The sequence below is a fragment of the Amblyomma maculatum genome, unplaced genomic scaffold (genome assembly GCF_055883805.1).
Source record: "Amblyomma maculatum isolate TAMU_Amacu unplaced genomic scaffold, ASM5588380v1 scaffold_24, whole genome shotgun sequence".
NCBI lineage: Eukaryota > Metazoa > Arthropoda > Arachnida > Ixodida > Ixodidae > Amblyomma > Amblyomma maculatum.
The window spans coordinates 2,895,107-2,922,830 of NW_028146749.1; the positions used below are offsets into that span (position 1 = coordinate 2,895,107).

General features: G+C 45.2%; 1 protein-coding gene and 3 long non-coding RNA genes across 10 annotated transcripts in view; 1 reads left to right on the forward strand and 3 right to left on the reverse strand.

Moving 5' to 3' along the window:
• Positions 1-27,724, reverse strand: part of LOC146171003 (uncharacterized) — a 359,551-nt gene that overhangs the window by 310,643 nt on the left and 21,184 nt on the right. The gene's annotated exons all lie outside the window — the stretch shown is intronic.
• Positions 328-17,784, forward strand: LOC146171012 (uncharacterized). Of its 6 annotated transcripts, none has more exons than XR_014703016.1 (4): positions 328-752; positions 1,679-1,757; positions 6,690-6,773; positions 11,915-17,784. It is a non-coding gene; the product is annotated as an uncharacterized LOC146171012 (long non-coding RNA). The 6 variants fall into 6 exon arrangements; XR_014703015.1 differs by lacking the exons at positions 328-752; positions 1,679-1,757 and adding exons at positions 6,243-6,391; positions 6,508-6,581; XR_014703013.1 differs by lacking the exon at positions 6,690-6,773.
• On the reverse strand, positions 10,268-26,740 carry LOC146171013 (uncharacterized). Its single transcript, XR_014703019.1, has 3 exons — positions 26,533-26,740; positions 25,637-25,802; positions 10,268-10,530 (listed from the first exon to the last, which is right to left on the reverse strand). It is a non-coding gene; the product is annotated as an uncharacterized LOC146171013 (long non-coding RNA).
• LOC146171014 (uncharacterized) lies at positions 20,110-20,707 on the reverse strand. Its single transcript, XM_084586625.1, has 2 exons — positions 20,370-20,707; positions 20,110-20,245 (listed from the first exon to the last, which is right to left on the reverse strand). The coding sequence occupies exons 1-2, from the start codon at positions 20,705-20,707 to the stop codon at positions 20,242-20,244; spliced, it is 342 nt and encodes a 113-aa protein (XP_084442751.1). The 3' UTR covers positions 20,110-20,241.

The window sequence follows — 27,724 nt, forward strand, 5'->3', positions numbered from 1 at the left end:
CACACACACACACACACACACACACACACACACACACACACACACACACACACACACACACACACAACAGGGCTGATGCCAATACAATTAGCTGAAGTTTATTATCCACCATGACTTTTTTTTACGCCAAGTCGGATACACGTATCATATTTTAAACAAATCTCGCAAACCACATCAAGATGCAGATAATTTTAACTCGACTGTGGTGCTCCGATAGTTCCGCGTTTCCCCGGTACGGGGGCACCAAAGGCACTCAACTCGGATCATAGAGTTAATACAAAGACTCTAGAGGGAAAGCTGGGCAGGGAAACGAGCTTCTCACGGGCGAGACTAAAACCCGCCATGAATAGGGTTTTTTCGGCTAAAAGTTTGTCCCTAGATTTCCCCAAACGCATTGAACGCCATGTTTTTACAAAGTACCTAAATGTTGACTATTATGTGCCTAGTTGAGTCTGAATTTGTCCCCAGATTCGTGGCGGGCTGGCGGGCTTTTCTTTTTTTTTCGGCCGTCGTCGGCGCATTCGGGCAGTGTTTGTATAGTGTTCTAGAATTGAACACTATAGTGTTTGTAAAGTCTCTCAGTTTATTGGCGTGGTTTTGCTACAGCGGAGGTAGTGCAACGCACCCTCATTAAACCATTGCAGGCAGTGCATTAAACCGTTCAACTGCAAAAGTCGGACGTTCGATTCATGGGTACCGAGCAAATTTGCGATGTCTGCGTCAACGATCTGACATCGGCCGTCGCTTCTCACGTAAGCCATTGTCATTGCTGTTGTTTTTTGACATAGTGCGCTGAGTGCAGCGGTAGGTGGGTGTCGTGTCCATTTTTGTCCGCGAAATCAATGCGAGAGGTGTCATTCAGCAGTGAATTAAGGTAAACAGCAACCCGGTACTTAATTGTTTTTGAGCTTGCAGATATGACAGATCGAAATTAGCGTGCAATTTGTCAATTACTTATATCTCTGTGGCATGGATGCCACCTTCTAGCTTTGGAAAGCAATCTGGAGACGGTGCAAAACTCGCGTGTTTTATCAGAACATGTATCGATATATAAGCAGTATAGCAAAAATGACTTTGGAAGGAATGAAATTGTTTCCAACAAAGCTTTGCGCAAATACATTTTATTTTTCTGTCAGGAACTTGCGACAATGCTACACGACAACGTAGGCACTATACTGTGTCAGCTTGCTGCTTATCTGATTCTAATTTAAGATGATTAGCATTAGCAGCATTTGTTGTTTTAGTGGTTATTTTATTACATATACAAAAGGAAAGAAAAGATGTTTGCCAGCCCCGGTATCTGATATCTGAAGCACCTGAACAGGGGCGGTGGAATTAAAGGGATAGCGAGGAAGGGGTAGAGGAAATCAGAGAGGTGAATGATAGGGAGAAAGGACAGGGTAGGTAAAAATAAAAAGTATATATATACACTATGACACAATATACAGTAGTTCGCTTGAGGCCCAGAGTAACGAATGCAGCGAGCTGCCAAAATGCGGCCAGGAAGGTAGCTTGCTTAACTTCCTTCAGGTCACTTGCAGCTGCCTTGTTACTGTATACGTGTTAGTAGACTATAAACTTGGGCTGATATCTCATATGCAACGCTGCTTTGTAGAGCACTCACTTCATTTCAGTGTTTACATGTGTCTATGCCATTTTTTGTTTTTACTTTCAGCAGTCTTGGAGACGCAGCCGCTCGTTCATTCTGGACAACTTTCGCATCCTTGGCTCCCTACATGTACAGTACATGTACCAAGGTATATATATGTGCATTATATTCAGTATTTTCATTTTATTTTTCAGTGCATGAGTATCGTTTCTGCTATGGATAGCAATTTGTTAAGTGACTGAAAAACATTTATAGCAACAATTAAAACATATGAGTGTCAATCTGTGAGGCCACATTGTTGCCATTGTCGTTGGTATCGTCTGGACATGCCACACCCTATACCCAATGAATTACCTGCATAGTCATTCCACCAAACTGAAATTGAATCTGGGTTGCAATACACACTTATACGCTATAATACCCCAGCGCTCAACCCAACACTACGTCTCGTAACTGCCACACTTGTTGGCTGCTTACTGCACCGAGCTACTCCAGCACTTACTGTTAGCACTACACACCCATATATTTTTTTTATTTATTTATTTATTTCAAATACCCTAAGGGCCTTTGCGGGCATTACATAGGGAGGGGGATTCATCAAATAAACACAAATAACTTACAATACAAGCAAAGAAAAAGCTGTAAGCAGAAATAGGTGCACAAAAAACAATGAACAATTTATGCAGTGACATCTAGATGCTAGAATCTAAGAAAGAAGACATCTAGAATGCGAGCAGTTAGGGATAAGAGTAGATGGAGAATACCTCAGTAATCTGCGATTTGCTGATGACATTGCCTTGCTAAGTAACTCAGGGGATGAATTGCAAAGAATGATGACCTAGACAGGAAAAGTAAAAAAGTAGGCTTGAAAATCAATATGCAGAAGACTAAGGTAATGTTTAATAGCCTAGGGAAGGAAAAACAGTTTACGTTAGGTAGCGAAGCACTGAAGTAGTAGGCGAATATATCTATTTAGGACAGGTAGTAACAGCAGATCCGGACCATGAAAGGGAAATAACAAGGAGAATAAGACTGGGATTGAGCACATTTGGCAAGTACTCCCAGATTATGACTAGTAGTTTATCGGTATCGCTCAAGAGGAAAGCATACAACAGTTGCATCTTACCTGTACTTACCTATGGGACTGAAACGTGGAAGCTAACAAAGAGGGTTCTACTAAAGTTGAGGACAATGCAGAGGGCTATGGAAAGGAAAATGGTAGGGGTAATGTTAAGAGATAGGAAGCGTGCAGAGTGGGTCAGAGAAATAACTCGTCACTGACATTCTAATGGAAATCAAGAAGAAGAAATGGGCATGGGTAGGACATGTAGCGCGAGGAAAGGATAAGTGATGGTCGCTTTGGGCAACAAACTGGATTCCAAGCGGAGGAAAGCGTAGCAGGGGGCGGACGAGATTGCAGGGGTCAAGTGGATGCAGCTCGCACAGGACCGCGATAATTGGAGGAATATGGGAGAGGCCTTCGCCCTGCAGTGGGTATAGTCAGGCTGAGGATGATGATGATGATCTAGATGCCTAAATTAGCAATACCTCATGGTATAGACATCCACTCACTTGTCCTTGTTGTCATCCGTGGCTTGGGCTTGCAACCTCCGACTGCTTGCTCCTCCACACCCTCGTAGGATAGTCGTGCATGGCGTGTGAGTGCCGTAGATATGAACCAGTATCCTTCAATGCTCTAACCTCACCCAGTATTATTGAGCACTAGACTGGCTTCAGCATTTTGCGCTGCCCTAGCTTAAGCATTTGTTGCGAAATTAAATATTAGCAGCCACATTCTCCTGATGTTATTCTTGCTTTAAATGGACATCAGTATACAGAACAACAGAATGATGATGGGAAATCGTATTTCCGCAGATACAACACGAATGGAGTTTTAGGCCTCAGGAAAGCTTTAGATAAATATTTAACTTGATCTCAAACAGTTCAGGCCTGCCATAGTCAAGCCCCCACTTCGCTAAAAAAAGAAAAGCAAACAAACAGCAACTGCACGCTAAAATGCAAATGCATATGGATACATTGACGTCATTTGAGAGGCTACACATTTCACATTCATGCGACGCAATCGTGCGCAGCCACTGTCACTTCCTTGATACTGTCCAGACCTGTACCTGCTCATTGTGCCTTACGTTCCCTATTCCTGTGAACTGTTTCAAAGCTTTCACCTTGTCAGCGGCTTGTGTCACCTTCTTCCCACGCTTACAGCCACTTTTGCCCTTGCATGCAACATGCTTGATTCCATGACCTTGAAAAGGCAATTTGTAAATATGTTGTAAGGCACAATGCTTTGGTGTTATACTGCTACACTTGTCTGTTTATTTGTTTATCTGTTATGTCTGGGCAAGTTCTGTTATGTCTTTTTTTTTTTTTTTTTTGTCCTACTGTTATATGTGCAGAGCACTGTTATATGGGCTTGGTTTTTCCATAACCACTTCTCTTGATGTCATGCGACTCGAGATGCTTGGGGCATTAAACCCCATAAACCAGTTACCAACCAACCGTCTCTTGGCACTAGCCTGATTTCTTTTATTCCACAGTTTTTCAGTGGCAAGAAAGCATGCTGTCATCAGTCTCTCCTTCCTCCATCCTTTTGATCGCTATGTGGTTATTTCTTTCCCTGTATCATATAAGGGGGACACTCTCCTATGTATAGATAAATCAGCAACCGTGCGGTACCCACTTATTGCAACATTCGTAACAAAACATATTCACTGCAGCTTAAATGTGGTGCTGTCATTATATCATAAGCAGAACAGGCTTCTCGGCACCCCTGCTCCTGACCTGAAGCTTCGGATTCTACACGGCCTACCCCGTGAAGCAACTTTGCTGTGCTGCCTGTGGGTTGGTGTAGCGTTCACAAATTCTAATTCGTTTGTGATAGGTATGGCTAATAGCCCTGCATGTGCAACCTGTGGGTCTGACGAGACTATAGGCCACATTCTTTGCGAGTGGACCACATACAATGTCTCTGCCCTGCACTAGAGTGTCTATATGGACACCCTCTGACAGAAATCAAGATTATATGCCATTGGCTGCGGCGATTATATGCCAAGATTATATGCCATTGGCTGCGTTGAAGACCTCCCAGGCACTGCTCTGCTTCATGAAAACCACGGGCCTGATCGGTAGACTGTGATTTTGCTGCGATGCGACGTGATATGGCTGTGATGTGACAGTACTGACTTCATATTTCTGTAACTTTCTTTTACCCATCACTTTTGTATCCACTTACCCCCTTCCCCCAGTGCAGAGTAGCAAACCGGTTTCTTCTTCGGTTAACCTCCCTGCCTTTCCTCCTCTTCCAACACCCCTGCCTATAGTTACACTCAGGTACACTCAGAACTTGCCTGTGCAATGAACCTAAACCTGAAGTTGCAAACCAAGATGAGGTGAAAAGCAACATAAAGTACTGCAGTTCATGGTCAAGACTTTTATAGAGACTCCAATTATAGCTTGATTCAACGGCAAGTATCCGAAGGCTGTTTGCTATGCAGCACGCACGGTGTGGATGTTCTTGATTGCATACAGCTTCCAAATTTATTAAACTGTCACCACATAGAAACGAAAGAATGCGTCATTCCAAGCATTTAGTCGAGTATCGAGCACACTGTGATACGTTCTCCTTCTTTCCCCTGGCGGTCCGCGAATGGAATGGTTTAGCCGATGAAGTGGTTAATTGCTCATCACTAGATGGGTTCAGTTCACGGCTGGCAATTGTTCCTTGAGTACCCTATATATGTGTAGCCTGACCTCTGTACAAATATAGTGAAACATGTGTCTTCAGTGTGATTATATTGTATCATATCCTTCTTTTCCATTTCTTGTTCCACACTGCCATACAGAATTATATAAAAATTAGACAACTGTGGATTGTCAGTATTCCTGTTATTTGCTGTTTCTATATTATGCCCCAAACCTGCAACAGCCTCCAAAAGGAGGCTAGCAGTATGTATGAAATAAAATAAACCAGTTTAGAAAGCTTGTGCCTTACCTTGCTTTTTGGACGGAACACAAGTTCTCGGGCCATACAGGATCTGCAAACTGCTATGGAGGGTCGCACGGACAAGCTAGGCGCTGTGCGATCAGTTCATGTTTCATTGTCAGTATATTTTATGTATATACTAAGGGATACCCTTTTTTTTTTCTCACTGTGGCCAAGGCCAGACAGAAAAGGAAAGAGGACAGCCATGGTCCTCTTGCCTTGTGGAAGACGAGGGAACGGGTGAAAGGGATAAATTGAAGAGAAAGTGTAAGGTCACTAGGGGTGAGTTGGCTAGGGAACAGTAGCCTATCTTACCTTTTCTGCCTAGCCTTGGCCACACTGCCATAAGTTGTCTCCGAGTGTAATTGAAGTCGAAAAGGACTATTAGTGGGATTTGTTTTTATGCTATGTATGGCGTAAATTTTTTTTCGTAGACAAATTGAATCTCCCTTTCATGCCTGGCGTCTGCCTATAAACTCGTCGATTTGCGCCTAATTTAAGCGAAAAACGCCACCCTTCTGCCCAAATTAAATTTTCAAAATTCGCGGCCATTATCATCATTATCGTTTTTGTAGCGTCTCGCGCCATCTGTTGTGTATGTACACCAAAAAAAAAAGAAAAAAAAACATTCAAGATGGCTGCCTCCATGTTCTGCGCTGAGACGCATAAGTGACAGTCTTTTTTGAAGATTTCTTGTCCTGAATGTTTACCCATAACAAAGTTTCACGGTCCTCGCTAATAAATAACACGTCCCGCATCCAAGGTGCTGCTTTTTCTTGCAGGTAAGGACATAAGACGTCAAAGGGCCGCCGCACGTCCTCGCGACGGCGCGATTGTTATGTTGCGTTTTGTTGCGCCGGTTGTTTGTGCTTTATGAAAATTATATCTTTGTGCTTAGGTTCAGAAGTGTGCACCTAAGTGCCAAGGAATGGGTGACGCCGGGATTAAGGAGGTTGAATCAGGACAAAAAATGTAGGCTTTTCTCTGGCTGTCCAAACTCTATTCTGATCTGCTTACCGCTGTTTTTGCCCGAATTCCGTCGCTTTTAATATACTTTATTAACCTTTTTTCCTCGCCCAGCACATTGATGAGCACGGCGGCTACGTAGGGCCCATCGCACGGTATTCGAGGGAACTGCTCTTGATGGCATAGAATGCCACCACGGTAGGGAAGATTTCTCCTTTGGCTACTGCTCTTGTCTTCACCCCTCGCTTTGTTGATAACATTCGAAACGGCACCGCATTTTCATTTACCTTATGGAATGAAAAACGCAAGCGGTTTAACTACTACCGAGGCACTTTTTTTTGCGGCTTCTGAATGTTTGCTTCTGAGTGTTCTTTGCTAGAAGCTCTCCGGCACCGATGCTTGCTGCTTGTGCTAATGGAACGGTAGAAGTAGTGTGGCGTTCACGGTTTACATTGCTTGAAAGCAGTTTTATCTAGTGAACACTTCGCAGACTTGCAGTTTGTGTCAGCAATACGGCTATTTAATGCAGCAAAATAGAGAAATATTAATGCCTTTGTCATGAGGCGAGCCCAAGCTTTTAAGAATGGAATTATCTAGTGGTTGCATAGCGTTTGACCCAACAGTCAGGCAGATGACTCCACAGGCTGAGAATATTTAGTCGGCCATTTCCTTTCCTGTCCTGTGTACGTACCCTCTCACTATTTTGTAATGTTGGTAATTTCTTACAGCTAGAATAAAGCAGCTTGTGCTTTGCCCTGTGAACCATTTAACATCTCGTATTCTAGACCTGCTCAGCACGAGTGCCAATGCTTTTTTGTGGATAGTGCACCAATCAGGCCAGTAGAAGACTTTACTGCCAAATAGTGTCATAAGCTTGAGCTTATTGAAGGCACTGTGCAGCTGAAAAAAGCCATTTAGCAATCGCCATTCCTTGCAACTTTCAGGCTCCAGGGTGTTTCCGAAATGCAAATTTATTGAAGAACCCTGGCTAGTTTTGTTCAAGCTTGGTTGCGGGCTAGAGTGCATCATTTTAAATGATGCACATTAGCCAGCTGGCAAACTTGCACTGCAATAATTTGCACAATGCTAACGAATTAGGAACAGCCCAACAGCTTGAGTAACGATGTGTAAGCAAACCGTCCCTGCTGTTAACACAAAAAGAAATCGAACTGCTGAATGTGCAATCGTCTCCATGAGTGTTCAGAGAGTGCACCACGCTGTGTGCAAGAAAAGGTTATGTGGAACGTGTATTTATTTATCTAATATTATGTTTTTGTTTTGTTTTTTAACTTTGCTAATATGTGCAAGTCATCTGTACGCGTCTGTGGCGTTAGGGTATAAGAAGCTGAGGGTGTTCCAAAATAAACGTTGTTGAAAGTCAGCGCTCGTTGTGTCGTCCTCTAATCTTGTGCTCCCGTCCTGTGTCCCGCGCTGTTATCCTCAAGAAGCTTGAGTAAGCTTGAAGCATGCAATAAAAATGGATTCTTCACAGTTAAGCAAGGTGCGAAACTTGATTATCGGTTTTCAGATGGGCATCTTATGCACAACAGCTATGCAGGAAACATGGATTTCATGTTTGGCGAAAGGAATTTTGGCTTTGTACACATCTTTGAATGAAGCTGAGCATTGGGGTTTTCAAAATGCATCATTTCATTTTTTGCATGTGCAGCTTTGTTGGCAAGCTTAACCTTAGCTTTGGAAACAGGTGCCGGCTTTGTCACTGCAGCCTCCTTGCACACAGCGCAGGTTGTGCACAAATGTTGCTTGTTTGCAAGGCAAAATCTTGTAGAAGATGTTTCTACACCTGAACTTAAGCCTACAGGTACACCAGCTGGGAAAACTTTCCATGCCGTGGATCTGTTTTCAGCCATGTTCACTTGTACCCTGCTGCGGTGGCTCAGTGATAAGAGAGCTTGATTGCTGATCCCAAAGATACAGGTTTACTCTCAGCTGCGATGGCAGCTGATGGAGGCGAAATGCAAGGCGGCTTTGTACTTTGCGATGTCAGTGCACATAAAAGCCCCAGGTGGTCAGAATTTTCTGGAGCTGTCCACTACAGCATCCCTTATAGCCAATAGACATTAAACCCCATAAACCAAACAGAACACTTGTCAACTGTAAACTTCCATGAGGAGAAAACAATCTATGCAGCTCAAAAGCAGGCCCTGTGGCTGCAGACAGTTCACCAAAATGTACATGCGAAATTAATTGCAAAATAAAGTACAATCCCTTTGTGCACGTTACATAAGGCATTGCAATCCAAGGCAAGCACAGATGGTGGAGGTAGGTGCAGCGTATGTCTAGTTATCAACAGGCAGTATTTCTGTGCATATCAGCAAAGTATATGGGGTTTTATTTCCGGGCTGTAGGAGGGCCACAATTTTAGCCTCTTGGGAACCTTTATTGTGCACTACTAATACTGCTGCATATCATACGGGCATTTTCGCATATTGCCTCTATTGAAGCAGCATCACTTTTCTATGTAAAAGTGAATATTCTAGTGTCTCATTGCAGGTCTGCAATAATCATTGTAAAAATGTTGAGAATCTTTCAGACGACTGTGTACAAACTTGACTAACTACACATAACTTTCCGCATCCACAAAACCATATGCTGGCTTAGTCCTTTATCTCAGAGCTTCATTTGTCATAGGCAATTGTGGCAGTATTGCCAGTGACAAGTGGCACTTGTCCAACCTGCTCTTACATTGCTTGCACTGCCAGTGAAAAAGGAATAGATTTGGTAAATACATTGATTGCATTTTCAACTCTACAGAGCCATAGTTATCCATGAAAAAAAAATGCGTATTTCAGTCTTTAGCACACATTTTTGGCATGACAAAAGTCATTTCATGATAGTGCCACACACAAAGAGTGCCGGTGGCGGTGATGCCTCAACAAAAAAGAACTCTTTCGTAAAGTAGTTCAGGCAGCAGCTTCGCTGACAATCTAGAATTTGTACCTGACAGTTACTCTGACCCCGTTTGCGATGTGCATAAAGTGGTAAAAGAAGAAAAAAAAGAAAAGATGGCGAAGTGACAGCATGCTTTACTAATGAAGGAAACTTTTTAGAATTAGAATGGTATGAAAAACATTACAACTAAACCTGGCGATGTTAGTATGTTTTTTGGGAGTTAACCCGTGCTATGGTCTTTCCAGTTGTGATGTATGGATGCGAGAGTTGGACTGTGAAAAAGGCTGACCGCCGAAGAATTGACGCGTTTGAATTGTGGTGCTGGCGAAGACTCTTAAGAGTTCCTTGGACTGCCAGAAGATCAAATCAGTCGATATTGTCGACCATAAACCCTGACTGCTCATTGGAGGGTCAAATTCTAAAGTTAAAGCTCAGCTACTTTGGTCATCTGATGAGAAGAGAGGAGTCGCTGGAGAAAGATTTGATGTTGGGAAAGGTTGAGGGTCGCCGGAGAAGGGGTAGGCAGCGAACGCGATGGTTAGATGGCATTCTCGAGGCATTGCAGATGAAGCTATGTGATGTTAAGAAGATAGTGAGAGACCGGAAAGCGTGGCGTGACATGGTCCATAGGGTCACGAAGAGTCGGACACGACTGAACGCCTGAACTGACTGACTTGGTAGTTACAGGGTTAACGTGCAGCTAACTTCATATGATTAGCATCAATTAAATGCTGTGTATCTTGGGGACCATCATTAACAATGTCATTAAACATACAAAATACGTAGGCACCTTTTATTCAGATAGCATTTGTATACAAAATCAAAAGCACCATGGCAATGTCAGAAGCAGCTTAGGCATATAAGCACAGCCTATTTTGAACATGATGTGGAACAGGTTCCTTAGCCCTCATATTTTTCAAAGTCTGCTAACAAACAGATGTGCATTTGCAAAACCCTGCATGGTATGCAGATGAGCCATTCCTGCCACTAACAAAATGAGCCACTTCACAGATTTCCATATGGTCCTTCCAGGCTTTGAACTCTGCAAAAAGAAAGATTTTCCAAGTTGTCAAAAGTGAGTCTCAAAAAAAGACAGCAAGAAACAGAACTCCAGGTATTGCCAACACCAGCGGATTGCACTAGTAAACTGCGCATGTTGACATCAATTTTTGGAAGCAGATTTCAGCCATCAGCCATAACTACTGCTGGATGAATGTCAACATATCCAAAATGAGCTAGATAACTTCTTATCAAGTGGTCCTTTGTGTGCCTTCATAGAGGCTCTGACAGGGCTCAAACATGGCAAATAGACTTGTCCTACGCACTCATTGGTTCTTTACGATGCCTGTCACTGGAAAGGCCTAAAGCTTTTCCTATTGGTTCATTGACTTGAACGAGAACATCTTTGGTGTAACTCCGCCTGGTTGGGTACTTGAAACAAAAGTTTAAGAAACACCATCACCAACCAAATTTTTTATTAGAACCCGACGTTTCGGGTCCAACTCAGTCCCTTCCTCAGGGGCGACTAAAGTTCGAGGCCCGCAGTAGCAGGCACACGTGGCGATGTCCAATTGTGTAGCAGAGCCAGGGTAGCGTCCCCGGATTCTTGTTCACTGCTGCAGCTGTCAGCCGGATGAACCGAAAAAAGACGTGACGTCTTTTGAAAGGATTGGTCTCCACATCAAGTATGTTCACCTCGTCAAAGGCGATTTTGTGGTCGGCGCATTCGCAGTGCTCGGCGAGGGGGGTTGCTTTTCGAGTTCAATTGCTGGGCGTCGTTTTTGTGCTGCAATATGCGCTGACAGAGATTTTTTGTTTCGCCGATATACGAGGCAGAGCACGAGATTTTATAAGTAACGCCTGGTTATTTTTCTCTGGGAATATGGTCTTTTGGTTGCGGCAGAAAACGGCAGACTGTTGAGGTAGGTTTGTGCGACACACAGACGTGTTTGCGCAGGATGCGTGCAAGCGCCTCACTGGTGCCCGCCACGTATGGGAGCACAATGCGAGGGCGCTTCGTCGTTTCCGTGCTGACCGACCCTCTTGTCCTGCTAGCTCGACGGCGGGAAGCACATTGGAATAAAGGCGCGTGTATAGCCATTCTTCAGATCGGCTATGCATAGGCCGCTGCCTACTACTGCAGGCCTCAAACTTTAGTCGCCCCTGAGGAAGGGACCGAGTTGGTCGCGAAACGTTGGGTTTTAATAAATAATTTGGTTGGTGATAGTGTTTCTTAAACTAGTGGTTCATCACACCGATTAACAAGCTAATGGCAGAAGGAGCACAGGTAACTTCTCCAAGAGCCTACATATGCTCTTTGCAACCATGTGTTCTTATTCCATCATTTACTATCAGCCAAAAAGAACTCAGTACTTGACAGCATTATCTGCACACTGGATTCACTTTCAGAGTTTATTTCGTTGCAGCAAGGTGCCAATCACGACAAAGGCACCGGTCATCGAACAACAGAATGCCCAGTGCTGAGTTTAAAGGCAACAAGGAAACAGAGGTAAACCTGCCAAGTACAATGATCAAGAACAATGTAGAAGCAGTGTTGTGTTGTGGCAATTATTCGAGGTAAATCTCTGTGCATCATCATTGTACAACAAAAAAGAGTAAAAGCTGCGTCCAGGTGGCATAAAGCGTGAAAAACAAAAAACAAAGCTTTGCGGTATGACTTCCCCCTCAAAGAAGCATCGGCCCAATGCTCTACATTGAATAGAAAGGTAGGCAAAAATAAGCAAAATATAAACACAGTGCCCATCAGTTATAATAGGGCTTTAGGCACACAACATACAATTTCTGGACATGTATCACCCCTGGGGTGCTGTCAGCAGCATCTGGGGACAATTCCATAGCCCATTTCATCTAGATGAGTGAACTTGACTTGCGGAAACAGCAGCATAAAATTTATGGTTTTCATTAAATCCACGATGGTGATTCAGCATCCAAACCTATCGTAGCTTGTAATTTTCATTGTCATTGTAGGTTACGTTAGGCATTGGTGCCTTGCTGGCTTTTTATGCGCAGCTGGGCAAGTCGTCAGGCTGCTTCTGCACGCTGAAGGTAGGCAGTGACACTGAGGCTGTCCTTTTCCGTTACATGTGGCATCAGCATGACATCGAGCGCTGTATTAAGGCGAAAGCCTTTAAAGGGAAGCTGCTAGATTTTGTAGTTGTAGATTTTGATGAGTTTCAAGCAATCAAATGATTACAGGTTCCAGGTTAAGCATGCAAGATATCTTCGTGCTAGCATTTCAAACAATGGCGCAAATAGCAATTTAAACCGCTTCAGCTATCAAGCTTCTCCTCACCACACAGCGACGCGTGGGGTGCACATGATGACATCATTGACGGCACCGGTATGTTTCCCGCATTGAATGGCTTGGTTGGAAGAAGTAAAAACAAGGCTACCAAAATTGAAGGCCCAGAAACATTGTTTGATGGCATTAAAAAAGGCACCGCACGATGTGGGCGAAGGTAACGAAAAGAAAAAATATTACCGTCCGTGATATCATCAAGCTTCTACGCAGTCCTTCAGTGCTGTGAGGAGAAGCTCGAATTGTAATTGTTGATTACTTCATCAGTTTTAAAGATAGCACACAAACACTTTGCAAGCATTAGCGACAGCTTATGGAGAGTCAAATTCTTTAATGTCGCAGAATTCTCAAAAAGTGATGCAGCTGCACTTTAATGGCTCATACTGTCTGCGTTCGTTCGGTCACAATATAGCTTTCAATCAAATGACATCACCTGAAACCGAAACTAATATCATCGGAAAGATAAAAATCCTGCATCCACCGGGAATCGAACCTGCATCCCTCGCAGAGCCAGCCTAAGCTTTAACCAACTGTGCCACGCCCGGGATCGTGAACTGCACATAAATCTTGTCTACAGTGATTTGGTTTGGTTTGGTTTGCGGGGTTTAACATCCCAAACCGACTCAGGCTATGATAGGTGCCATAGTGGAGGACTCCGGAAATTTCGACCACCGGGGGTCTTTAACGTGCACTGACATCGCATAGAACACAGGCGCCTTGCTTTCGTCTCCATCGAAAAGCGGCCGCCGAAGCCCGGTTACGATCCCGCATTCTTGGGAACAGTAGTCGAGCGCCGTAACCACTGCGCCACCCCGGCGGGCCCTTGTCTATCGTGAGGATGAGTTAAAACACACATCATAATTCTCCTTGTCTGCATGATGCTGATGCGGCCACTCTCCTTTGTAGTGAGGGATCACAGAGTTCTTCATTAGGCCAATAAATAAAGGAGTAGAGAAAGAACAAAAACTATACCAACTGCTGTGCATTGGTCAAAAGTCCAGAAAAAAGAAAAGAAGGAAAAGAAGGGGTCAGTCCTTCAACAATCTTCTTGTTTATGCCACCAGTCAAGGCGGTGCTTTGTCACCTCTACTGCCCTACCCAGGGTGTGCTCTTTGGGTGGTGACATCGACTGCAGACCAAGTGCTGTCGAAGGAGTCTCCATCAGTGCTGATGTCGCAGTTGTAGGGGGGGAGGGCCACAGTTTCGGGCACTCGATCACAACATGCTGTATGGTTTTATCGGCTGCGTCGCACTTGGAGCACTTGTGCGCAGAAAACCACTCCGTGCCTCGCAGAGTAACCCGCTGCCGTCCGCTGTCTCGTGTGTTGTCATAGATGTTCTCATTATCGATCGTGTGTTTTGTGCTGGAGTCCACCGACAGGGATGACATTGCCCGTGCTTCGCTGTGCCATCTCTTCATTCCTGCTTCTCAAACCTGGTTATGGATCTGCTCTCTCCACGCAAGCTGGAATATCTCCAACAGGCCGGCTTGTGGAATTCCGTATTTCTCTGCCAACCTTCGCGTTCAAAGCATCCATCTGGTGTTGGAGCACTTGAGTACGATGTACTTGTATGCCTCGCTGGACCATCTATGGCAAAGTGCTCAGCCGGCGCTGCAAGGCAAGCTTGGCGGTAGTAATGTTCTCTTCTGTGCTTGGGTGTCCGCTCGTGGATGAGAGCGGCTTCCAAGAAGGTACTCAGCAGACGGTGCCGTTCAAGATAGCACAACAGGCGTGTATTTGGTTGCCTTGGACATAATACAACACACACACAAAAGACTAACTGTTACGCAGTACGCCACAACGTACTAGTAGTACCGCGCACGGTACACTCACGGCTCGCAAGCCGTTAAAAATCGGGCCAGGCGCGCACGACTGCCCGTAAAATACGCGGAGCCCTCGGGCGACCGCGGGAGCTTCAAACCACGCGACTGCTCACAGACGCGGCTCCGTTCTAACTCGAGTTGCCTCCCTGCCAGAGCGTAGCCCCCCGACGTGCAGCGCTCCCTCTCTCTGTTTTACGAGCAGTGTCACTCGCGTACGCTTTACTTTCACGCGGCAGGCAGCCGAGATCATCGCCTCTCCCCGCGGGGGCATTGCCCGCCGTTAGCAATGTTTAGTCTGGCGGTTTCTTCCGAGAAGTTCCGCTCTTTGCAGACACATGCGAAACCGGCGAGCGATGCATTCCTACCGTCCCGGTGCTCTGTCTCCGGAGAAACACTGCTGTTGTATATGGGCTTCAAGTGGGCGCATCGGGGCCCGCCCGGTGGAGGAGAATCTCCCATTGCCGAGGTGCCGACATCACTACAGAGGTTGTCTCACATGCGACGATAGTAGCGCTGACAATGACGCTGCAAGTAGTGATAATGACAATGACGGCATTAGCAATGATAACGGTGCATTTAGTTGATAATGATAATGAGAGCAAACGTGATGCACCGTGTGCACCAGCAACGCTCAGCCTTTCGCACTTCTGCAGTGTAGATTCCACAGTGCTCTCGGAATTTTCGGGCTCCCTGCCATACACAAGGTGGAATGGAGTTGACCTGCTTCTCCGCTTCTAGGCGGCAGCAACAGCGCGGCGGGCTACTGTGCTGACATTAAAGCGAGAAACTAGTTACATCGGCTTAACTTTCAGGCCGACTGACTGCTAATGCATGCAAGGAGGACAATGCCACGGACAACGAGAAGTGGGTTTTTTACACGACGGATATTATGATGTGCTTCTCGCTTTCTACAACGATAATTAGTCTGGAGAAGCCTTTGGCCCTTTGCTTCGGCAGTGCGAGTCAGGTAGTCAGTTGCTACTATTATCCACTTGTTGCTAGATTTCAATGTCGGGAAATGACCTAGTAAGTCCATGCCGATCTGTTGGAATGGCCTCGCAAGTGATTGGTTTGGTTGTATATCCTACAGTCTTGTTAGCAGTGTTCGGTGTCGTTAGCAGTCGCAGCAACTCCTGACATAGTGCGTGACATTAGCAGATAGACGAGGCCAATATTATTTAACCTGAATGCGACTGAGAGTAAAATAAAGTTAAGACACCCAGCTGTGGGCTCATCATGAGGGGCCTGTAGGATTTCATCGAGAAGGCCCACAGGGACAAGTAAGTGGGCGGTCAGGGTGCGAACGCCATTATAAAGCGCAAGGGAGGCTAGTCCACGTTTGAACACTCTTAAGTGGCAAGGATGACTTTCCTTCAAGGTAGTCGAAGTCTGAGTGCTGAAGTAGGCCCCAAAATAGCATCATTATTGTCTTCTTCCAGCACTTTTGGACAGGGGCTCGTGAAAAGCAGTACCATGTGTGCGTGGCCAAAATAGGTGTTTAGAGCAGCTCTTGGAGCAAGCAAATATGCTTTTTGGAGCAGCTAAATGGAGCACAAAGCAGGACAGACGTTCTGAAACAGCTATGGAGCAGAAATGTTAATGTTTTATAGCAGAAATATCAACTTTTTGAAGAAACTTCACAGCATGTGGTGAATTAAATCTCCAATAAGTCATAAAGGCCTTTCTACCCTTCTTGGCAGCAGAAAATGTGCTGCTTACAAACAGGCCCGCTGTGTTCTGAAGATGTTTTACTGCGGACTGACTGTAAACAACATGTCACCAGCGTGCAGTTTAAAGGCCCATTCACGATTAAGGATTGCAAAGGGTGTGCGATTAAGGAACCGCTCAGATTGACCGATGTTCACACTTGCAAAGGCAACCCGTGGGTCGCTTTCCCAAATTGGCCTCGTTCAGAACGAGACTTGTCGACCTTGACTGCTCACCAAAACAGAAGCCGGATGTAAACCGAACTTCGATTCATATCAACTGTGTTGCTGATTGGTTGCCGATTTAAGACCAGGAAGGAAACGTTGGACATGTGCCTTTTTATATATGGGAGCGCTTGTTGCTAACAAACTAACTCTCAAAACGTAAAAATAATGTGCTTCAGATTGTATGCTTAAATAATACAGCATGAGCACATCTATTTTGGCTTTCTCGACAATCTCTAGACGAAGCCCAAAACAAGTCCAAGGATCGCTAAGGTTGCACACTATAGTGAAGGCTTGCCAAAGTAAAAATAATATGCGAATGAAATATTTTTGCTGAAGAAAGAAAAAGGCTCTCAGTGACCACAATCCACGGCATGCATGCAAGAGTGCCGCAGTCACTATGAATAGCAGAAAACATGGGGATGATATTGTGTGACGTCAGCGCCCAAGGTTGCCAAACCATAAAGCTGCTTTCGCTATTAATAATAAAAATTCATTTTAAACTATCTACTGCACTGAAATCTCAAATTGCGAGGATTTATAATTAACGTGAACGGAGTCAAATGCAATAATCAGTTTATGCTCAAATTTTAGCTGTCATGCCCTTTAAGTGAATATAGTTCAAGCATATGGTACCAACATAAGAAACACTACAGAATTATATGAAAATGTCACTGAAATACACTGAACTACGAGCACGTGAATGAATTAAGCTGCCAAATTTGAAAATACACAAGATGCGGGCAGAGTCATTGAAGGGACACTAAAGAGAGAAAGGAAGTGGGTTTGCATCGATAGAATGCCAGTTCCTGATTACAAAAAGACCACTCTTACTGAAAACAGAGCTGTTATAAGGTAGTAAAGAAGAATAACAGAAATACAGGTATCGCCACCACAGCCAAACGGCCGAGGCTCGCAACAACAAATCACGTGACGCGCTAGGGATCCCGGAGGCTGACAAATGCGAATTACGTTGCATGTTTGAATGCGGTAGTACGTTTTTTCTCAAACATGATAACACGCTTTTATCATACGTAAGCGACGGCGAAAAGACATCGTAAACGTTGCAAGGCAAATACAAAAATATACTTGGAGGCGCCACAGGCGCCCACTTCAGTTTTGGTTATGTTTCGGCTCAGGCATTTCGTGCGCACTCGGATAGTTTGTTTGAACCTGCAGCGCCTCAATTACGAGCTTGGAGCAGCAGATGCGCCTTGATGGTTCCCATTTGAGCATTCGGAGGCACGGGCGAGCGAAATCCGCTACCGCCGACACACTCCTTCGTTCACACTTCTGCGCCAACAAATCGCCGCCGTTGCCGCTTCGACTGCGACCTGACCGCTTGACTGCAGCTACGTACGCCACGAAAAGCATACATATGCTAAGTACCGAAGGAAAAACGCATTATCATTCAATTGTTCACTAAATCATGGCACATCTGACCAACATATACTGCGTCAACAAGACCTTCAACGTGCTATTTGCAGGCGTCATAAACAAAAGGGGCATACTTGCTGCTCATACCAAGGAGAGCGTCGATATATTGCGCTCGTCGCCCGGCGAAAAAAAGGGCCTCGGGTAAAATGTAAAAACTAAAAATAACGAAGCACCAGAAATACATTACAAAAGGTTAAAAAAAAAAAAAAACCGGCAGAAGCGGTAAGACTCGAACTCGGCACTGCTTGCTCCGTAACATTCGGCGCTAACCGCTCGGCTACGCCGCGCCACAAGAACCTTCGAAATATTTCTAGTTTTTATGTCATGGCCCCATTTACAATAAAGTGTTTCTGCTGCCGGTCTAAAAATTACAACTTCTTGATCATCGGCGCATGCTGCCTGCTCTCACGTCTTGCAACTAATGTTCTGGATGCCTATGCGCACTATATTGTGCACTGGATCCATTTTAACATGTGGAATTTCACAGCGCTGGCAAATGTAGTGGCGCCGGCACTTCGGTCATGTTCTGCTATTGTGGACGTAATTTTCGCTGAACACGGAGCTGTAGCACAAACCTTGAAGGAAAAAAGTGCGACGAAGCTTCAAAACTGACAAGCGCAGCAGCGAGGACACTATTTTGCTGGTAACTAAATCTTATTTGTATGTAAACATGTCAGGAAGCGTTGCGATGACCGAGGGCTCGGTTTGTTTATACACAGTGCAAGAAGGAGCGCAAAAGCTTGAGAAACATGTAAAGTATTGTGCATTACAAGCGCTCTATGTTTGTTTTTTCTTCCTTTATGAGCCCATCGCTTGGTAAATTACTCTCTTCATCGTTTTATTTATTTCGGCTGAGGCCGTCATTGCGAGTACGCTGTTGCCAAGTTGGCCCTTAAGGGATGCGACGCCGCGGGCCGCGCCGGCTCGCTAGCTATCACGGAGTCTCCGCTTACGTCATAGCGTGCGTCACTCAACTCCAACTACGTAGTTGGAGGCCACAGTTTGAATTCCACCGGCGGGAACAAGAAAAAACGTCAACTTCTTATTGCAATATCTCAGCAATTATTTGATTTTTTTGCTGCCGGATATGCGGCGAGTGTCACCAAATGTAGTTTATTAGATTTTCATACTATCTTTGGCTGTCTTTAGAACATAATTTTTTCCATCTCCTCACCTTCAGGTGCATTATCTGCTCTGGTTTAGAGCTCTGCTCTTAGTTTAGTGACGTCACATAAAAACAGAACCTCATCTGGACGTAGAACTTCTCTATGCGAAGAGTAATTTTTTTGTCATGGGCAGAATGTCCAGGCTCGGGAACCTCTGGGCTTTTCAAAAACATAGCAAAATTATGAATGCTGCTTGTCTTAATCTCAATTATTGAAATGAAATAATTTTAAAAAATCGAATTTTCCAGCGTGTTTACGAGCTTTGCAAGCTCTGCAGACGTATAAAGAAGACCTCGGTGGTCAAAATTTGAGATGAATTCGTTTTCTTTTTTTTTCACACACATAATTTGCTCAAAATTAGATACAGAATAAGTACTGCATTCTGATTTGCGCCAGAACTTTCGAGCCACATATCTTGCAATATACCGGGTGCGCGAGGCATTTGAGGATGCAATGTTGGCTTCAGGCAGAGAATATCTCCAGCAGATATATATATATTTTCACCAAACTGTTTATTTTCACATTACTCAATGAATGTGCCACTTGCAGCAATAACCAATTCAATTCAGCTTCGGAAATGGCTGCATGCACGGATCAGGTGGTTCTTAGAGGTACTGCCCATTGAGTTCGCAGTGGCGACCTTCAGAGATTTTTGTATTATGTGGCCTTTTGTCCGCTTCTCTCTCAATGATGCCGAGTGGATTCAAATCTGGACAACTAGGAGGCCACAAGTTGGAAGTGATGTGGTTATTGGAAGTTGTTGGCCAGCCACTCGTGGGTGACGCAGGCGGTGTGGGCGAGAGCCGAATGTTGCTGAAAGACACAAGGTTTTCCTTTCGAAACAGTATCAGTCCAGGCCTTCACAACGGTGGCAAGCACCTCTGCGTACTCGGCAGAATTAACGCGGAGTCCTGCAAAACAGTGCGGCAGCATGACATCACCCTTGTTGCTGACGGCTGCTGACACCATCACAGACAGAATTTTTGTGTGCAATGCTGTCAGCACCTCATTAGCGCTTCCGTAAAGCCATCTTTCATTATGGCAATTAGCTTTTTGGTCTTGATCGAAGTTCTTTTTATCTGAAAGAAAAAAAAGCATTCCAGGCTCTTCAGCTTGCCTAGCAAGCGCTTGGACCAGAGCAGACTATTCTTCCGAGCTTTACCAGAAAAGAATTGCGCCCTCCTCATGAAACAGAAATGGTACCTCACGTCCTCGTGCACAGCAAGCCTGACAGCTGACTCTGCGACATCGAGCTCCTTTGCAATGGCCCGCATTGACTTCTCTGTGTTGTCACTCACGATGACTTGCAGCCTCTGAAGAAAATCAGGTGTTCTGACGACGTCTGACCGCTGAGTGTGCTTTTTCCTTTTCGCCACAGATGCCACGTCACCGTCACAGCACATCAGTTCTGTTCGCACCTTGTTAACGAAAGACTTTGCTACATTCAGAAAGTTGGCAATTTCCAAGTCGCTGTGGCGCGCGGCCAGTGCGATGAGGACTGCATGGTGTTTCATTTCCTGCGTCAACTTGTACGCTTCCATTATTCAACAAACTGCGCAGTGTAAATGATAAGGGGTCAATCAACAAGAAGCCGCATGCCTAGATACATATGCTGAGCCTGCTATGGCGATAAGGAGTAGTAACCTCAAATACCTCATGCACCCAGTGAGCTACGAGACTGCTATAGCTGTGCCTAGTGACGGGCAATCAAAGTAGCTTCAACGTCCTCGAGCCTTCCCTCGTGAAGCAAGTGGTCAAATTCATCATTCGCAAAGAACACGCAGTGAGCAAAAAAAAAAGAGAGAGAAATTACAGGTTCTCAATTTGTGTTTGAAGTTTTCAGGTGCAAGAAAAAGTAAGCTTGCAGCGATGGTATACTGGCTCCTAATCACAAAAACACCACTTTCGCTGAAAACAAGACTCTTATAAGGTAGAAAAAAGAGAACAGAAATGCAGGCATTGCAGAAATACAGAAATCGCAAATGCATGCACAATGACATGCAAGGGATCCCGGAGGCTGCCTAACATGTATTATTGTTGCATGTTTGAATTGTTAACTTTTGTTTCAAAAATGGCAAAAAGACAGGCTAAATATTGGAAGCCAAAAAAAAAAAATTTGCGCTTGGCAGTGCCACAGGCAGTCAGTTTCGTTTTGGTATGTTTTGGTTCTTTGAAGTCACAGCTATGCATTTGGCATGGCCACATGGTTTCATTTTTAATATACATGCTTTGGTTTACAAGTGCGGAGCAGCAGTTTTCCTCTGATGAAGTTCATGCCTCAGTAAGCGCTTCTCTATTGAAAAATCTGGTATGAAATGCACACAGGATTAAGTTATAGCTTACTGGGCAGAATAAACCTGCACAGACCCGAGTGGAGCTGGGAAAGAAAAGAAAGGCTGGAAAAAGTAAGATTTAAAATGGCATGGGTGCTTAAGGAAAAAAAAAAAAGCGACAAAAAATAAATAAATAAAAAAACCCAGCCTCGAACGGGATTTAATCCTAAGTCCTTTGGAGTTTTAACTGAATGTCTTAGCCATTGCGCCACACGAACAGCTGAGACCTCTCGCATTACATTACTTGTGTAGTGCAATTGCATTTTTTACACATATTTTTCACTCACCGCTAAACAATTGCATCCCAAGTGTGCTGTATGCTTTTGCTGGCTGTTGATAGTGTCACCGATGTCTCATATCTATGATAAGCATAGGAGTCTGCCAAACTATCTCGTAATATTTCTATTTCTCTATTTTCTGCTGTCCCAGCGTGCATGCACAGACCTTACTGGCACATCAGTTTGCCATCTGCAGGGCAGCGACGCTAGAGTACACCACATAAGGTATTTTTCCCAAGTCTAAATCCCTTGGAAGGAAAAAAGACCTCTTCAACTTCAAATCGAAATATCTGGGCAATAAATGTTTCTTGCTGCCGGACAAGCGACAAAAAAGTCATGAAACACTGCACTATTGGATTCTGGCAACAAAAAAATATTCTGATGGGTCCCATACTGCAGAAAATCTGGCATCCATGAAAAATTATGGGCATGTATCTGGCAAGTGGCAGGAAGGTGACGCAGCACTGCAATGACTGTCCGTCAGGTTGTGTGACAACACAAGGCCACATGACATGACCAAGTCAGCAGGTGCTGCTACACAGGGTGCTTTTCATGGTATCAAGTTAAAAAGGAAAACAAAGAGAACATCGCTTGGAGCAATTACGCGCCACTATTTGTCTCTTGCAGGTGTATCTGTGACAAAGGTTTGTGCATGCAGGGCTACCTGGAATCACTTGAGGCAAATCCTTGAAAGCCTTTGTTATGAAATATTAAAAATTGTGGAGGTTCAGCTCTCTTTGAACCAAGTCAAGAGCATTAGCCATCGGCCGGTGCCGCATTTGTAGCTGCCGCTTCAGTCTTGGCTTGATTCCGCATTTGGTAAGCTCAGCAATAGGCTAGTCTGGCTTCTCGTTCGATGTCTTGGCAACCTGTCTGGCATGGTTGCAGTCTCTGTCACAAGCACAAGTGGATTCCTCTACACCACACTGCCTCCTTTTGTCATACCGCCTGGTGAATTTGCCCAACACTATGCTCGCGGTCTCGACTGCACTTACCCAGAAATGTTTTAAAGCAACGAACAGAATATGGGTGCACAAAACACAGACAACAGAACATGTTGGTGCCGCTGCAAATGAATGAACAACAAAATAGCTATTAGAAATGACAGCAGTGCCTACTCTGCTGGCAGAAATCTTGAGCAAAAATTTCTCATCAATTGGCCCTAATTGGCTATACAAGGCCATGCGACATTTTCCCATGAAAATAGCAGTGACTGAAATTTTTCATACTTTCATAATCATCTTTTAGCAAATAATGACCTCCTTTTGTTTCGCACTACATGCGCCATAGTGTCAGCAAATAAATTGCAATGCTGTTTGTACAGCAAGCAACTGCAGGCAAGGGACACGTCTGGGTGATATTTTTGAGGTAGTCGTGTAAGCCAGATATCACCCAAGTTTCCAGGGCAAAAAAATTATGGCATGTAATTTCTTCCTAACAAAGATTACCAAAGTACTGCCTGCTGAGAACTTATTCTCGGCAAATAATTTCAACAGTATATGGAGCAGAGCATGAATTCAGGCAGCCCGAAAACCTGGGCCGGGCTGGAAAATTGCCGTTTTTATGGGTCTGGACCTGGCTCGGTCTTGACATGCAGGCCTGGGCTTGCAGCTTGCAGTGGCGGAACCAGGCCAGGCTGGGTAAAGCTGTGTATGGCTTCTTTTGGAGATGATGGAATTCCAGCACTAAAATCATTCCAGTGGTTTATGAATAAACCACTACTAGTACATATGTTGACAGAGAATGAGAGAAAGCTAATTTGTAAACAGAGTTTAATCAGTGCCCATCTGTGTTTTGTCCAAGTAATTTAGTATGAACATGCCGAGCTGCATTCAATGACGCAAGTGAAAAAAGTTAAAAAGAAAAGGCTCAAAACTCGATAGCAAACTGTACTACAATGGAGGTGTTGTGAAGTGCTGTGACCTGTCATGCATGACACAGCCCGTTTGCATAAGCACGTCAGGCCGCGGAAAGTCAGCGGCACTTCCGTCCCGTCTAATTCTCCCAAGCGGGGGCGAAAGGAGGAAAGAAAAAGCTGGGAGGAGGACTTCTCCCTCGCGCCTAAATTTTCCCCTCGCACTGCAGCCGCCGACTGCGCTGCGTGGCTTGCTTCGTCCTCGCGTGAACCGCTGCAGCCGTTACGACTCCGCTTGTTTTGAATGCGAGCGAGTTGCGATTTTTCGTCGCGGTTCTTTTACTCTGTGCATCTCATTCCTGCTGGCTCTTCGCCCCTTCGTGAGACGAGAGACTTGTCTGCGTGCACCTCCAGTTCCGTGGACCCATCTCGTCTGCTGATTGTGCTGGCCATTACAGTCGGCGATATCCGTTGTGTTTCGTGTTGAACTTGTTACCTTCATGTACTGTGGAGAGACGTGCGTTTCGAAGAAGACTGTTCTTCCAGGAAGGGTAGTGTAAATTTTTAATCATGCATTTTGGTTATGTATAGCACAGTGACATGTGATTACTTGCATCAAATACCAAACTAGGTAACTAGAACGCAGGTATTTGCTCATGTTTCTACATTGCTTTGATGGTATCGAATGCGTAGAATGAATATGTGCATCATTTATTTAATTTCATATCAACTGTACACATGCTGACAGAAGCAGTGCGGCAAACTGGGTTCTTTTGTAGTGATAAAGCAAGCGTGCAAGATTACAATGTCACAGAACACTACTGTAAACTGTTAGCTATGTAAAGTGCGTGTGTCTGAGGGATACCTTGTCGCATCTTATAATTTTCTGTTTCACGTGCAGTTAATAAAAAAGAGAAACGATACCTGCTGTTCTCTGTGCTATTTCTTGCTGCGGTCGGGTACGCTTGCTCGCGAGCGCCTGCGCCCTCGAGAGCGCTATGCTTGTGGTTTTTCTTTCCATCACACTGTTCCTGCCGCGAGCCGGTCGCGCCGTGGCAGAACGATCCACGGGCAGAGCGTTTTCCCGGGCGCACGTGACCCGCGCTGCTTGAAGCAACCTACCCACACCCCCTTCAGCGCACCGTTTTTTTGGACCAGTCCGCTATACGGCCTCCCCCGTCAAGTCCATTTTTTACGCGCCCCCTCCCGCTATAATCCTATAATGGGGAGTTTGGCGCTAGCGTCTGTAATTCGTGGCCGCTGGGAGGTATAGGGAGTTTCACACCCCTGAGCACGTGCCTACTGAAGTACTCAACACCATCAGCTTAGGATTTCTCAGCAATCAGTGAGCAAGAGGGTAGCTTCTAACCTTTGCGTTACCGCTAACGGCTGGACATTTGAAGCCTCATAACAGCCCCTGGACAAGGACCTTCAATTGACTGCTTGGCAGGCAGCCATCTGTTCATAAAAATTCTGACTGTCTGCTTTGCCCCCCCCCCAAAAGAATGTCTCTACGCTACAGTAAATGCTGTAGGATAAGAGCTTATTGCGTTAGGAATCTTTACGTATCCAATAACATATACATGCACAATGAACAGACACTACCGCTTTTCGTCTCCACAGAGATGTGGTAATGTGGCAGTGATTTCTTCAATGAATATGTAAATTTCGTTTTTTTTCTGCCCTTGCCCACACATGTTCCTGGGGCAAAGTTGCCAGGGGCAGTCTTTTTGTAGGTGATTAAGCAAAGAACTTGCACCAAGAGCCAATTACTTATAAGGAGTCATAGTTAAAATGCCCGTAATCCATACCTTTTAAATGTACATTGTGCTAGATAGCTTTACATCAAATGTCTTATCAAAATATTCTTCACCAAGCCTTTGCTTCTGTCGGTGCTTTAACTGTGCCCTTCTCTACCAAGAATATTTTGCAAGGTTTGTCTCTCATCTTGATTTATTGTTATGTGCTAGTTAAGCAATTTTTAAGGCGTCTGCTCAGACTTACTTTGCAGTTTTGGCACGGGCCGTCGTGGAAGCGCAGGCCGGGTCCGGGACATGTAATCATTGCCGATGGGCTTGGAACCATGGGCCCGGGATGGTCTTCAAACGTGGGCCAGGGAAGGGGCTGGAAAATCCAACCCGTGCAGGGCTCTAGTAAGGAGTGTAAGAAACTAAAGGTACAGGAAAAAAAAAAAAAAAAAATCACACACACATAAGGGGAGTTCAGTAGCGAGTTCATTACTTTGCAGCACCGCTACGTGGTCTCCGTGCTACAATGGAGTTGTCTAAACGGTATTTACGTTATCATTTCTGTTGTCTCAACAGAGCTTATCCTTTTGTCGTACCCGACGCAAACTAGGTAAAATTTCATCAAGGGTACGCAGAATATCATCCATATAGCTGCCGCTTTTGGCTGTAAAAGGTTCAGTGCTAGTTTCGAGCTTTTGGTGCTCAATAGTATGTATCACTAGTTTCAAGCTAGTGATGCTCGAGCGATATCATAGGCAAGTATTTCACCCGGATGTGATCAAAACGAACAGCGTATGGAGAAGCTGGGCCAAGAACGAAAAAAGCATAAAATTAGCTTCGTCGCCCTAAGCAGCTAATCACTGACGAGTGCCGTGAGTATCTGGTTGATAGAAGACAAAGCATCAAGCGCCAGTTAGCAGCATCATAAGACAGTGCAGTGCTCGCCTTCAACCGTGCTAAATTGGCGCGTGCTGTAAGTGCATACCTTGGCACAAATCCCTGCAGTATGTGACAAATAAGAGCGGTAAGTGGACAGCATATAATCACGAACATTGTACGCAAATGGGGCAGCTAAAATTTGAACATGGCGGCACCTTCATTGGCATGCTTTGTCTACAACTAAACAAATCTTTTCACAGACCGGGCACTAACCTTTCTGTACCGAAGCCGCAGCAGATGTGCCAGGGTTGTTCATGGCGCGCACACCAGTCAGTTCGATCGCACCCGTCCGTGCCTCGTTTACTACAACAAAAGCCACGGCACCAAACCGCCGCCGCGGCACCGGCGGCAACCTCAGGCAGGGCGGTTGGCGGGCGATGAGCGGTGGCCCGCCGGCACGCCGTGCCCCCAACTAGGGACAATCCGACCTAGGGATTGCTAGGGATTCAGGGCGGCTGTCCAGCAAAAATCCAGGCAACACTGGCATTATTCATGGCGAGTTTTAGCTACAGTGCCTAGAATATACTGGCTAGTGTGACGAGCGCCCGCGCTTCCCTATGGGTGAGGATGGCGCTATTTGCAATGAAAGCCAATCGTTAGCGGCAGAGGGCGCTGCTTGTCGGGAGGGTACCACCTGAGCAGACGACGCAGTTTTCTCGCTTCAGAATACGGCAATCTGTTGGTGTTGTGCTTGCGTGTTAAACCTGCTTCTGCGCGTCTTTTGCTTTCACGAAGGTGCAGCAGTTTATTTACGGTGTAGGTGTTTGCTCATGCGAGTCGTTCCGCACTTCTACCTGCTCGGCGACGATTGCATCGTTTGTTTTTTTTTCGCGTTTTGTGCACGCGTTCTGTGCTCGCCTGTATCCCTTCTTTTTTTACTGTGTCGCCAGTGGTGAAACGCGGTTCCCGATTGTTGTTTCCGCAGTGCCTCTCACTAGACTGCAGAGAAAAATGCCAAAGAGAATGCGGTGGTGCACAGAGAAGACTTGCTTTTTTGGCAAACGGGGCTACCGCTAGAACAAGGAGCGTACGTATTACTGCGCTATCTGATGCTACGTAAGTAGCATCAGATAGCGCAGGCGTTCAGACAGCGCCTGTGTTGTGTACCTTTTCTGTGTCCCTCGATTGTCCTTTTGCGCTACACATATGTCATATGGATGCAGTTATATATTAGGCGCATGTTTCACCTTAAGCGCGGCATTACCAACCAGCTTCATCGCGAATAACCGGCCACGTCTCGTGCGCCATATTGTGAATCTGAGAAAAAAAAAAAAAAACTTCGTCAGCTTCTTTATTTTAAAGATGGTGACTTCGGCAAAACCTTGTGTGCAATCACAGGCCGCGATGTACCTTAGCCGCTGTAAGTAAAGGTTCCTCGTTTGTGCTCTGCTGTTCATGCAATTCT